The 14,293-nt window shown below is 44.2% G+C and overlaps 2 protein-coding genes across 2 annotated transcripts in view; one reads left to right on the forward strand and one right to left on the reverse strand.

Moving 5' to 3' along the window:
• Window positions 1-734: 734 nt before the first annotated feature.
• Window positions 735-2,618, reverse strand: LOC137394134 (EPM2A-interacting protein 1-like). The gene is made up of 3 exons (XM_068080854.1): window positions 2,400-2,618; window positions 2,055-2,172; window positions 735-1,240 (listed from the first exon to the last, which is right to left on the reverse strand). The coding sequence occupies exons 1-3, from the start codon at window positions 2,616-2,618 to the stop codon at window positions 735-737; spliced, it is 843 nt and encodes a 280-aa protein (XP_067936955.1).
• A 5,821-nt stretch (window positions 2,619-8,439) lies between these two features.
• Window positions 8,440-14,293, forward strand: part of LOC137394631 (uncharacterized) — a 52,342-nt gene continuing 46,488 nt past the window's right edge. Inside the window, exon 1 of the mRNA XM_068081382.1 lies at window positions 8,440-8,643. Coding sequence (XP_067937483.1) covers window positions 8,568-8,643 — 76 coding nt within the window. The 5' untranslated portion in view covers window positions 8,440-8,567. The remainder of the gene's footprint in view (window positions 8,644-14,293) is intronic.

A 14,293-nucleotide genomic window follows, 5' to 3' on the forward strand; every position in this document is an offset into this window, starting at 1 on the left:
TAACGTACCTGGTTCTTAGTTCCTGGTTATTGCTTCTTCCTCTTCCGGTTACTCGCACTCAAGATGCCGTAATCCTCTCCCAACTGTCGTAAACCAGACATCCGGTGTCCCGCATCACAATATTATCTAGCCATTACTTCCTGATTGTCTCACATTGAAACACCTTTACAGTTAGTTTTTTTTTTCAACCTATTTTAACTGGACACAGCACTTATAATAATTATGTAGTTTGAAAGTTAGAATGGTGAATGTTGTTATATATTAAATAAAACATAAATTTTCTATGCAAATACTCTTCTATTACATGGGCAACGCCAAGCATTCACCTTGTACAGAGGTCCAACCTTTTTAGGGTGGGGTCATTATGTAAAGTCAAGCCTAGGCTGGGGGCCACACATAGTTGCTGCGTATATCACAAATAATTGAACTACCATATTTTTAAATATTGAGAAACATACTCCATCCATCACGTGTAATTCTCATTCTCCACATTCAGTATATATATTTTAACTAAATGTAATTACAAAAAAACCAATAGTTCAATATATTGGCTTTAACTACATGTAATTACAAAATTACAAATGCGTCAAAATATTAGTTTTAAATACATAGGCCTATAGGCCTACATGTTATTTCAAACAGAATCATGAAATTGATGTGCAGTGTGCTTAATGAAGAGATAGGCATATTGCAGTGCTAAGTTTTCAATGGTAATGGTACTGGCCATACTACTCTCAGTGAGCCACTTGGTACTGCTTCTCTCGTACAATCCTGTCTAGGTCAGGTTTAGTGTCTGAAAATGAAACCCTGAGCTGCTGAGCTAGATGCTCGTCGGTTAGTCCGGTGCGATATTTGCTTTTGGTATGCTTCATGCGACTGAAGAACTGCTCACATAAGTAGGTAGAGCCGAAGAGGCTGACCATTCGAAGAGCATGTTTATGTAGAGCTGGATATGTGCCAGCTGAAAAGAAATCATGATAAAACTCTATGAGTTCATGGCTGAAATGTTGTTTGAGACGTTTGTCAGCCTGCAAGTCAATGAGCTCCATCTGTAACTCGGCTGCTACGCTGCTAGGGTTGACAATCAAGGGCAAGGGTTTGACAAGGCTTGATATCTTTATCTTCTTTTCTGTTTCTGCAAACTGAAAAAATCTTCTTTCAATATCAGCTGATAGATCTGACAAGATGTAGGCGTATTGCCTAGAGTTGACCTCAACGTATTGGCCATTCTGCTGATGCTCTGACAGAGTTTTGAAGCGAGCATAATTCTCCTCTCAGAGTTGCTGCTTCCACAGCTCAAGCTTTGTCCTGAATGCAGTGATGTATCTCCAGAGTTGAGGTATGTCTTGTTTCTTTCTCTGTAGCTGAAGGATTACTACTGACATATGCTCTGTGATATCAGCTAGAAATGTCAAATCAGTGATCTAGAATTGATCTTTGAACTCATCACACTCATGACCCTTGTTTCTCATGAATCAATCTCTGGTAGCAGACCGTAAAACCTTCACAGTGTTTTAGCGCTGCTGAGCCACCTGACTTTACAATAATATGCTACATCTTTATATTCACATTCTTCCTCATCAAGCATAATTTTAAATTGGCGATGGTTCAATGCTCGTGATCGAATAAAGTTAACAGTGGATACAACCAGACCCATAACATGATCCATCCTCAGGTTTGCACTGCTAAGTTTGTTTGATGTATGACACAATGGTACACCACGAGAGGAACATCCTAGCAGTGAGAGCTGAGCAATAGACTTATTAGTCCAGCGGCGTTTCCCTGCCATGGCAGGTGCTACTTCAGTACAAATGCCAGACATATTCTCCAGTGGTAGGCTGAACTCAGCAAGTTCTTTTAATAGACTCTCATAGACATCTATTCCAATTGTTGTACCATGGAAACTACTCATTGTTGGGAGATCCTCAGTGACATTGAACTCATTATCAATGCATGTATCATAATTGCAAGCTGAGAGGTGTCAGACAAATCTGTGCTCTCATCCAATGCTATGCTGAAATAAACAAACTTCTTAATCTGGGCTTTCATTGTACCCTCAATGTCCTTACTCAGATTTTCCACTCTTCTTGCAATGGTGGTTCTTGACAGAGCAACACTTTCTAAATTACTCTTTTTATCAGAGCAGAATTCATCCACAAACACTGCGAGTGCCTGAAAATAATAAAGCAAGGTAAAGATAAATGAAATTGATAGTTACTAAAATATAATGACAATGGCAAATCACACAAACTTTTGTTGAAATTTTCATTTTAGCTTTAGGTATATCAGGCTATGCAAGGAGTTATGCTTGCCTCGGTTTTTTAAGGTCTATACAACTCCACGCCTATAGTTGCTTTATGCAACTCTCTTTTCTGACATAAATTAAAAAAAATGCTTACCTCTTTAGCAAATTCTCCATGTTGAAATGGTAGTTGTCTTTGACCAATTAGTTGAGCAATAGCGAGACTGCATTTTGTGGCTTTTTCACTAATCTCTATATATCTTATAAAATTTTGCTGCTGTTGCTGCAGATTGAATGATAGTGAGTCGTATTTCTCCTGTCTGTCACGACCTGAGTATTGCTCATATGCGCTATGACGAGTTGTATAATGCCGCATTATGTTATACTCTCTGAGCACAGCAATTACTTGATTGCATATGACGCAGATTGCTTAGCTCTCCCCGTGGTATTTGACAAAGTATTGCAATTTCCAACTGCTATTAAATACTCTTCCCTCAGGTCAACCTTCCTGCGTGTAGCCATAATTGTAACTGAGCAATACGTATTGAGCTAGCATCCAGCAAGCTGCAGAACATTCTCCAGCTCAGATTGGGAATTCTGGTTTGAGATGTTCAATCTGCTAATAGAAATAAAGGCTGTAAAAGAATTTCTAAAAAGCAGATAGGGAACTTGAAATTTTCAATAATATTAATTGGTGCATTTTTATGCGCACTACCCATAGCTGCGGTGTTCGCTAACTATAGCCTAAGAACAAAGATAAACTGGTAAAAAAATATTTTTAATCTGCTGGCCTTCAGGGGCCACAAAAAATGAAGCCGAGAGTCAGGTGTGGCCCCAGGGCTGCCCGTTGGACATGCCTGACCTAGTATATATATATTTATAAACATTCCCTACAATTGTCTCTCTTGCTTCACAAAAAATTTAATATCTTTTGGATTTTTCCTTTTGTCAATGTAGCCTTAGCCTGTAGCTAAAGAAAGCCATAATAAGTGTGGTATGCATGACAAACAAGCAAATATTTATGTCAATGAGGCAAATTTTACTCATAGCATTCCCAAAGATAGTTTATTGACTAGCATTAAACAGACGTAGTAATATGCTAATAACACAATTTGAATAACTTAATACACTAGAAATTCCCCTGTCATACAGCCCACGACTAAAGTTATATTCTCCTGTCATACAGCCCACGACCAAAGTTATATTCTCCTGTCATACAGCCCACGACCAAAGTGATATTCCCCTGTCATACAGCCCACGACCAAAGTGATATTCCCCTGTCATACAGCCCACGACCAAAGTGAAATTCCCCTGTCATACAGCCCACGACCAAAGTGATATTCCCCTGTCATACAGCCCACGACCAAAGTGATATTCCCCTGTCATACAGCCCACGACCAAAGTGATATTCCCCTGTCATACAGCCCACGACCAAAGTGATATTCCCCTGTCATACAGCCCACGACCAAAGTGATATTCCCCTGTCATACAGCCCACGACCAAAGTGATATTCCCCTGTCATACAGCCCACGACCAAAGTGATATTCCCCTATCATACAGCCCACGACCAAAGTGATATTCCCCTGTCATACAGCCCACGACCAAAGTGATATTCCCCTGTCATACAGCCCACGACCAAAGTGAAATTCCCCTGTCATACAGTCCACGACCAAAGTGATATTCCCCTGTCATACAGCCCACGACCAAAGTGATATTCCCCTGTCATACAGCCCACGACCAAAGTGATATTCCCCTGTCATACAGCCCACGACCAAAGTGATATTCCCCTGTCATACAGCCCACGACCAAAGTGATATTCCCCTGTCATACAGCCCACGACCAAAGTGAAATTCCCCTGTCATACAGCCCACGACCAAAGTGATATTCCTCTGTCATACAGCCCACGACCAAAGTGAAATTCCCCTGTCATACAGCCCACGACCAAAGTGATATTCCCCTGTCATACAGCCCACGACCAAAGTGATATTCCCCTGTCATACAGCCCACGACCAAAGTGATATTCCCCTGTCATACAGCCCACGACCAAAGTGATATTCCCCTGTCATACAGCCCACGACCAAAGTGATATTCCCCTGTCATACAGCCCACGACCAAAGTGATATTCCCCTGTCATACAGCCCACGACCAAAGTGATATTCCCCTGTCATACAGCCCACGACCAAAGTGATATTCCCCTGTCATACAGCCCACGACCAAAGTGATATTCCCCTATCATACAGCCCACGACCAAAGTGATATTCCCCTGTCATACAGCCCACGACCAAAGTGATATTCCCCTGTCATACAGCCCACGACCAAAGTGAAATTCCCCTGTCATACAGCCCACGACCAAAGTGATATTCCCCTGTCATACAGCCCACGACCAAAGTGATATTCCCCTGTCATACAGCCCACGACCAAAGTGATATTCCCCTGTCATACAGCCCACGACCAAAGTGATATTCCCCTGTCATACAGCCCACGACCAAAGTGATATTCCCCTGTCATACAGCCCACGACCAAAGTGAAATTCCCCTGTCATACAGCCCACGACCAAAGTGATATTCCCCTGTCATACAGCCCACGACCAAAGTGAAATTCCCCTGTCATACAGCCCACGACCAAAGTGATATTCCCCTGTCATACAGCCCACGACCAAAGTGATATTCCCCTGTCATACAGCCCACGACCAAAGTGATATTCCCCTGTCATACAGCCCACGACCAAAGTGAAATTCCCCTGTCATACAGCCCACGACCAAAGTGATATTCCCCTGTCATACAGCCCACGACCAAAGTGAAATTCCCCTGTCATACAGCCCACGACCAAAGTGATATTCCCCTGTCATACAGCCCACGACCAAAGTGATATTCCCCTGTCATACAGCCCACGACCAAAGTGAAATTCCCCTGTCATACAGCCCACGACCAAAGTGATATTCCCCTGTCATACAGCCCACGACCAAAGTGAAATTCCCCTGTCATACAGCCCACGACCAAAGTGATAATCTCCTGTCATACAGCCCACGACCAAAGTGATAATCTCCTGTCATACAGCCCACGACCAAAGTGATAATGGAAAAAGAAAGGGTACTGATGGTTGAGAAATGCAATGTTAGCAGTCAAATGGCACTGCAGTGCAATAGGATAACTGCAATGGTAGCTGCAATGGTAGCTGTAATGTACTGGGTGCGGGTGTTATTATATACAACAAACAGCAATAATGAAAGGGAAAAATTATATGTTTATATCTCTCCCTGCAATAAGAGAAATGCAATATTAGAAGTAAAATGGCAAGCTACTGTGTAATATACATATATATATATATATATATATATATATATATATATATATATATATATATATATATATATAATTATATATATTGCTGGGGGGGCTGTATATCATTGGTCATAGCAACCAATATCAAAAAGTTGTGATATTTATCTAGATTTCACTATTTATATCTAAAGAGTTATGCTGAATTTAAAAATCTAAACAGATGTTAGTTGGTTGTCATAGAAATATGTAGATGTATATCTATAGGAAAAGTAGGCCTATTACTTAATTTTGCAGATATTAAAGACGGCTTGGCAGTACCACAATATTGAGCACAGCCGTAGTACCATCAACAAAATCTTTAGAAAATAATAATAGTAACATATTGCCCACCATCGGTCACTATATACTTCGATCTTGTAAATTCGAATTATTATTCTTATAACTAAATCTTATAAATGTGCACGTTTTTTTCGTGAAATGCGCACGACTTAAAAGTTCTACTATTTGTCTCACGGCCTTATTGGCGTTTCGTTTGCCGGTCTTAATTTTGATTAAAGCAAGGCTTGGCAAGTTTTAATAACGGTTTTTGGCCAAATTAAGCTGTCTATTTATGTATAATTCGATCAGATGGGTAAGTTTTAAGATATTGCGGTGACCTTTCAAAGACTTGGTAACATATTTAAATAGGTTTATATGTGTTTTGTATCGTTATTATATTTAAACGACCCTACACAAAAATGGTTAAATTTGTTGATGAGATTTCGGTACAAGGGTTTGCGACGGCCGTTAATGAATAATTTTTGTGAGTTGTGTGCACATGTGCATTTATCAGAAATCTCCCAACCAATCGCTTCGCTCGTGTTTGGTCGTGGGATCAGATAGTTTAGAATCCTGCAAATGTTTTCAACGATAATCACATTTAGTTAGCACAGAATTTGGGGCAATCTCTCCTCACATTCAAAACTAGCAGGTTCATTGTCAGAAGCCAAGAGTAAAAAAGTCGTGTGTAAAATCTTGAAAGGCCTTTATTTGCTGTACTGCTTCATACCAGATCCTTTTATATAGCCTTTAGTCATTCTGTGAAGATGCCTCATCCTCACATGTGTCATCTCGCTATTTGCTATATGATCTCCATCGTTTTCTAACTATACAGCTAGGTAGCTTAATCTCCCTATTTTATGGTGTTTTATCAGTGTAAACAGCAATCACAGAGTTCAAGTTGTCAAACTTTGTCAACATACCATAACTACGTTTGAGCGTAAATTAATTAAGCATGGGCAAATAACTCCAGCTTTTGACGCAGCAAAGACGGAAGGTCTTCTATAAATGTGAGAAAAGTTATAAAATTGAAGTAAATGTAAAAGAAACATTCAAGTAAATATTTAAAAAATCTTGAAATCATCAAAAATAAGTTATAACAAATTATATTTATTAGAGTTATAGTTGTATTAGAGCAAGATTACTGAAGAGTGCGCACCGAGACTAAACTCAAGTACAGCATATATCTTTAGTAGTCATAACATATCCTTTCTCCTAAGCTTGTTAATCTTCTAATTCTTTGATATTTTTATAATTCTAACATAGGATATAAATCTGAAACATGTGATAAAAATTAAAAGCTAAAAGAACATGCATTTCATTTTATATGATCATGTAGTTACTATAAACTTGTTATATTTCTTTGGAAAATTTAGTAAGTATCCTCGCGCTATCATCGATTGTGCCAAGTTTCAGTTTGCTACTATCGCCTTGGCTTGGTGTATTCCAGATCTGCAAGACTGCAAAGCTTGTGCTCTAAAAAATTGGCAGAAGCACTTTAAGGCATGCCAAGTGTCAGTTCAGAATTATCATTTGCCCGCTCAGCATTTCCAACTGCCAGTTCTGAGTTGCCAATTGCCAGTTCAGAGTTGCCGATTGCCAGTTCAGAGTTGCCAATTGCCAGTTCTTAGTTGCCAATTGCCAGTTCGGAGTTGTCAACTGCCAGTTCAGAGTTGCCAATTGCCAGTTCAGAGTTGCCAATTGCCAGTTCAGAGTTGCCAATTGCCAGTTCAGAGTTGCCAATTCCCAGTTCAGAGTTGCCAATTGCAAGTTCTGAGTTGCCAATTGCCAGTTCTGAGTTAGTCTGTTCACAACATCAATTTAACCATGTGACTGCGTGATGTTATTTTTTCTTTAAATTTATCGGTCAGCTGGTCATACTTAAAATGCCAAAACCTTTTTTATCGATGTGAATATGCTTTCTTGTGACAATTTATTTAAGCACTTGCCAGTTCAGCTTGTGCTCAATGATCTTTGGTCCGTGGTGTAAACGCCCTCTTTGTCTCCTTTGCTACTACTAAAGTCAGTAGTCAAAGCTACAGGTTATAATTAGATTAATTACTCTTAAGAGGTAATGTTTGTTTCTTGCCAGGGATAGGTATGAGTCAGTTGTGAGCATACAAATGCTACGAATTGGTCACACTAAAGAGTGTGGTTTCTATATACTTATATACTATATATGTATGTACATATATATAGTGTACATACTATATATGTATATATATAGTGTATATGCTACATACTCATATTTTTAGCCTTCTGCTCTTTATAGTTGCCTCAATGTCTATGTAGTAATCTCTATGTGACTAACTTGCTATCTCATCAAGAGCTAGCTGCCGAAGGACTTTGTTGTGTAATAATCATAAAGAATAAGAACAAGCCTCTTGCATCATTATACAATATCCTTTTCAAGAAAGTATTTTGTCATACATGGAAGCATGGTTTAAAATGTCTTGCAAGTTATGGTAGTAGCATTTAACCCTTGTGTTTCACAACTCAAGCGTGTCAATCTTGTGTTGCTCTGCTCCCTATCAATTGACATATGACCTTTATGGCTAGCTTACTCACTTTGGCTACTATTAGCACGAGTGCATTTGACAAGGAAGTGTAATTTACATGCCAACTAATGCTAACTAAGTCCAACAGCGGTGAGACAGAACTTTCAAGTTTGCCTAGAGGCAGCAAGCAGGCGCCTTTATCACATTCAGGTCATCACTGAAACCAACATGGCGGATTTGTTCAGCAAAATTTCTATATGTTTCATTATCGGGGCTATTTCTGCTTTGGACACTACTTCACTCGGTAAGTATTTGCTTTATACGGTTGTACAGTGTATATCATATACTTACGGTTGTACAGTGTATATCATATACTTGTGGTTGTACAGTGTATATCATATACTTACGGTTGTACAGTGTATATCATATACTTATGGTTGTACAGAGTATATCATACACTTACGGTTGTACAGTGTATATCATATACTTATTCATAATAGATTAGATATAATGAGTGCTAGGATCTTGGTTCATACAGTGGAATAGATGGAACAGGCGGTTGTTGGTTAGTGATAGCCTACTTGGTAACGGGAAGAAAGGTTTTTTGAATTTCTCACATACATCAGTCCCTATACTTGTGTACTCGCTTGCCTCACTATCATTTTCTTCCTTTGGTTGGTTTGAGGAGAGAGTAATTCAAGGCATTTTGAGGCCTTTTTGGGAATTGAACCTAACCTGGCATTTGTAGGTCAGTCGCTTTAGATAACCGGGTTGATGACTACATGTTTTTCCCTGAGTGATTCATGGTATTGCATAAACTTCAATGGCTGGAACTTAATACTAAAGGGTAGCATAATGATTTACTGAAATCAGAATGATAGCCTACCTTGTCATTTCATAGAACATCCTAATGGCACAAATGCTTTAAGGTTTATCTATGCTACGTTTGATTGCAAGTAGCTGATCAGCAGTAATATGATGGACAGAAAATAAACAAGTAAGAAGGTCACTCGCAGGCCAGTGGCGACAAGGTCTTACAGAGGACACTTTGTCGAGGTCTGACCAGCAGCAGGTCAAACAAACCATGACAAGGCAAACAGTTTTAGCGAGACTCTGTCTAGGAAAGGCAGTTTGAAGGCACTACACTGTAATGCTAAAGCTGTCAGGGTTAGCATAGCTTGCCAAAACAGGAAGTTTTTTGCTAAACCTGGCCAGCTCGTGTGCATGTATGTATAGATGCGATGTATAGATGCGATGTATAGATGCGATGTATAGATGCGATGTATAGATGCGATGTATAGATGCGATGTATAGATGCGATGTATAGATGCGATGTATAGATGCGATGTATAGATGCGATGTATAGATGCGATGTATAGATGCGATGTATAGATGCGATGTATAGATGCGATGTATAGATGCGATGTATAGATGCGATGTATAGATGCGATGTATAGATGCGATGTATTGTGGAGGACCGGAACATACCTGTGTACTATTTACTGCACTCATATATATATCCGCACTATCATTTAACCGAACCTCTCGAACTTCCTTTATTGCATACTTGAACTGCCTTTTTATTATTATATAACTGTATTACTGAACTGCCTTTTTATTATATAACTGTATTACTGAACTGCCTCTTTGTTACATAACCATCCTGTTATATCTGGCATATCCTTTGTGATATAAATAGATCAGTAGGCGGAGTTAAACGATAGGCGCTGGCTATATAAGCCAGCGCGGTAGACAGGCAGGGTGTGCTTGATTTCACTCATACTTGTGCATACTTGTATTGAAGACATCATTAATAAACTGCTATACACTCATACGAACTGCTTCTATTGACGCCTGCCTGGTTGGCTCACCGATTGTACAAGCAGGCTCAGTGCAACCAACAGACGGAACTGCCAGGGTGACTCTAAGAAGGCTAGGAGGCGATCCACGGCCTTGTCTAGACTCGATCGGGTGTGCCATGGCACAAGAGATCCAGTCTTAAGACCAGCCACTAGTGGATCCAGACTAGCCTGAGATAGAGATCCAGAGGCAGGCCGGGGGTTTGGTTTCGGAGCAAGCCTGACTACTAGGTTCTTGTCTTGGACTGACTTGACCGCCACGGGCAGGTCAATCAGGCCTCGGACAAGGGCAGCCAGTAGCCCAGGTTGCGACTCCCTTGTTAGGAAGTAAAGCTGACTCAGCTACCGGAGTCAGATCCTTTACACTGGTGGCAGCGGTGGGATCTGCTTAACCCACAACAGGACGACTAACAGGGACCAAAAAGACGACGCAGGTATGACCAGACGGGCTCGCAGCGCGGAAAGACCGGAAGCTCTCCGAGAGGAGGGACTAGGAGGTCTAGAGCGACTGACGGGTGTCTTGGAAAGACTGCTCGTCAACCAGGGAACACAGAGACCCCCTGCACCAAGAGAAACATTCAGAGCCCCAGAATATGACAGGAATAGCGATGTAGAGGCCTTCATCAGGCAGTTCAACGATGTAGCCGTTGCAAATGACTGGGGGCCAGGATCCGCGCTGTTACACATCCGAGAGAGACTGCGAGGGCAGGCTAAGGACTGTGGACACGGGCAGACCATACACGGCGTATTTAACAACCTCCGGGCCAGGTTTGGACTGACACCCAAAGAAGCCAAAGCAAAACTGCAGGGCCTAAAAAAGGACCAGCAAGCAACGCTATTTGAGCACACCACCCAAATAGAGAAGCTGACCGACATCGCGTTTGGGGAAATGTCAGATCGCCTGAAAGAGGAGATGGCCGTGGACACGTTCTGTGGTACGCTGGGCAATGTTTATTTGCAGCGACACCTGCTAGCGGCGCCTACTCCTACGTTGGAAGCAGCCGTGAGAGCAGGGAACGAGTACTTACAGGTTCGACCTAGTATAGCGTCTCACCAAGCCCAACCCTTCAGGTCGGACGTCAGGGCAGTCCAGCCAGACGAGACAGGACAGGGCGAGGGAGAACGGGGCCCCGAAGAGCCGATTGTGGTGGTTAGGACTACCCCGAATACCCTCGAGCTGTTATTGACCTCGGTGACGGACCTAGCCAAAGAAGTGGCCAAGTTAAAATTGTATATCCATCGACCGCAGTCTATTACAGAAAGCGGGACCAAGAAAAAGGAAATGGCGAGATGCTGGGGGTGCAACCAGGAAGGCCACCAGAGGAGAAGTTGTCCGCGGAGGCAGGCAAATCAGAGGACACCCTATAGGCAGGACCAGGGAAACGCCTAAGGCCCGCAGCAGTAGGTCTACCTGCTGGCTGCACAAGGGCACCCGGACACGAAAAACACAGACAACGTAACAATACAAGTCGAAGGGAATCTGGGGTTGATCCGGAGGGTTGGCAGCATCCGACTAAAACGGCGGCACCGGTCAAGAGACCCCCGGTAGAAACGATTCCTGTCTACAACCCATACCAAAGTATATGGGAACTGGATGAGGAGGAAGAGGGATGCGAGGCGAGCCCCAAGGACTCACCGCGGGCGGCCAAACAGGCGCAGCGGCAGTACCTCCACCAGATCCAGAGACTGGACGAGAAACGAAGAGTTTATGGACGTACCAGAGAACCAGAGAGGCCAGGGCGGAAGGGAGGTCCCACTAGGGCCGAGCACCCCGAGCGATCTGGACAGCAAGGGTCGGGACAGAGAGCGGGTTCAGTGGTAACTGAAGCTCTCGAGAGACCAACGCTGTACAGATCAGGAAGAAGGGAGCTTGCGACCCAGATGGAACCCCGCCGTAAGCCTAGACAGGTTAGGTCAGAGAGAGATGGCCCCACCGGCGCTGATCCGTTCAGGAGATCCGTATCAACTGGATCGGGATGGAACGAGGACCCAGCAATGGCGGAGCATCTCCAGAGACCGGAGTACCATAAACCCAGAGACGAAAAGGGCTGGAATGAAGCCGAACCCCCGAGACGGGGGCCGACCCGAGGCGGCCATCTCCGAGGAGGGAATCTAGGCCAACCCACGAGTCCGGTGTCGGGTCCGACAGGCCGGTACGGGGAGAGCACAAGGCCAGCTACTCCCGAGGAAAGCCTGGAGGACCAGCTCAAAAAGAGTCCACCACCGGACAGGCCTAGGGGACGTCCGAGGAGGAAAAAATCGGAAGAGATGCTCGATACCGCCGCAACGGGGGAAGGGTTGCCAAGGGTTGGAGCCTTGGAAAAACCCCATAGGTCGAGCTACTTCCTACCGGGAAAGGTAGAGAGGCAAGACCTCCTGTTCCTCATAGACACCGGCTGCAACACTAACCTACTCTCCAAAAAGGTGTTCGACAGAATGCCGGAGCGAGTGAGGGTGCAGTTAGAAGAGAATAACCGGTACGGACTCATGGCAGATGGTAGCAAGCTCCAGTTTTATAGACTGATAAGGCTAACCGGAAGGATCAGGGACGTGGCTATAGAGGAGAACTTCCTCGTAAGCCAAATCAGCGAAGACGCTATTCTGGGTATGCCTTTCCTGATCTCCCACAAGTGTCAGATTGAATTTGGCCGACCCGTCATTTCCCTAGGGAATAGGCAACTTACTTGCACCGACAAATACGGGAGGATAATGGTGTCCAACGTTCACGCCTGGAAGAAAGTTACTATCCCTCCCTTGTCGGAGGTAAGAGTGACGTGGAAGATCTCCGCCAAAAATTACGTCCCGATGGGCTTGATAGAGGGCTCTGATCCACACATACCCGTGGCATGCAGCCTGAACAGGCCTGGAGAGGGGGGTGATGTCACCATACGATGCCTGAAACCCGGACGTCAACCGATAGAGTTGGGCGCCGGACACGTCATTGGCTCATACACGGCTGTGGAAGAAGAGGACATACAGACGGATCTCTGGTCTGGGCCGGAACACGGGAACCTCGACGAATCAGGAGTGGGGTGTGCAACTGTAAGGACGGGGGAAGCCGTCCCGGGTCACCTGGTTGAGCTATATCGGCAGGCCCTCCCAGGATGCCGGCACGAAGGAGAGAAGCAGAGCCTGGCCCATCTTCTGACCAGGTACCAGGACGTGTTCAGCAAGTATGATGGCGACGTAGGAAGGACCGACCGGATCGCCCACAGCATACCCCTGATGGAGGGTACCAGGCCGGTCAGACAACCCCCCACCGGTTGGGACCCCTCAAGGAGGCAGAAGCGGATAAACAAGTACAGGAACTACTGGAAAAGGGTTTGATCGAGCCTGCCAATGGGGCATGGAGTTCCCCGGTCGTCATGGTGAGGAAGGATGGCGGATGGAGATTTTGTATTGATTATCGACAGCTGAATGCGGTCACCCAACAAGATGCGTACCCCATCCCTAGGATTGATGAAAGCCTGGACGCCCTGGCAGGAAGCCGATTTTTTAGTACGTTGGATCTGACCAGTGGATACTGGCAAGTACCGTTAGATCCGGACGCTCAAGAGAAATTCGCCTTTGCCACGAGAAGCGGGTTGTGGAAGTGGAAGGTACTGCCCTTCGGATTGACGTCGGCCCCCGCCACCTTCCAAAGACTGATGAAGTCTGTACTTCACGGGCTCCATTGGAAAACCCTCTTGCTATACTTGGACGACATCATCGTAATTGCTCCAGACTTCGAGACCCATTTAGCCCGTTTGGGAGAGGTCTTCCAGAGACTCGCCGCCGCGCAGCTGAAACTGAAGCCCTCTAAATGCGAGCTCCTCCAGAGGATAGTGAGGTACCTTGGCCATGTGGTGAGCCCGGAAGGAGTGTCCACGGACCCAGAAAAGGTAAAAGCAGTGGCCGAATGGCAGACCCCTCGAAATATCAAGGAACTGCAGGCCTTCCTGGGGACCACAGGGTACTACCGACAGTACCTGCGAGATTACGCCACTATTGCCAAGCCACTCACGATCTTGACTAGCAAAGGGAAGCCTTGGAGGTGGGGAGAAGAAGAGCAGCAGGCATTCGAGACCCTCCGACAAGGCCTGATCTCGGCACCAG

Source organism: Watersipora subatra, chromosome 4 (genome assembly GCF_963576615.1).
Source record: "Watersipora subatra chromosome 4, tzWatSuba1.1, whole genome shotgun sequence".
NCBI lineage: Eukaryota > Metazoa > Bryozoa > Gymnolaemata > Cheilostomatida > Watersiporidae > Watersipora > Watersipora subatra.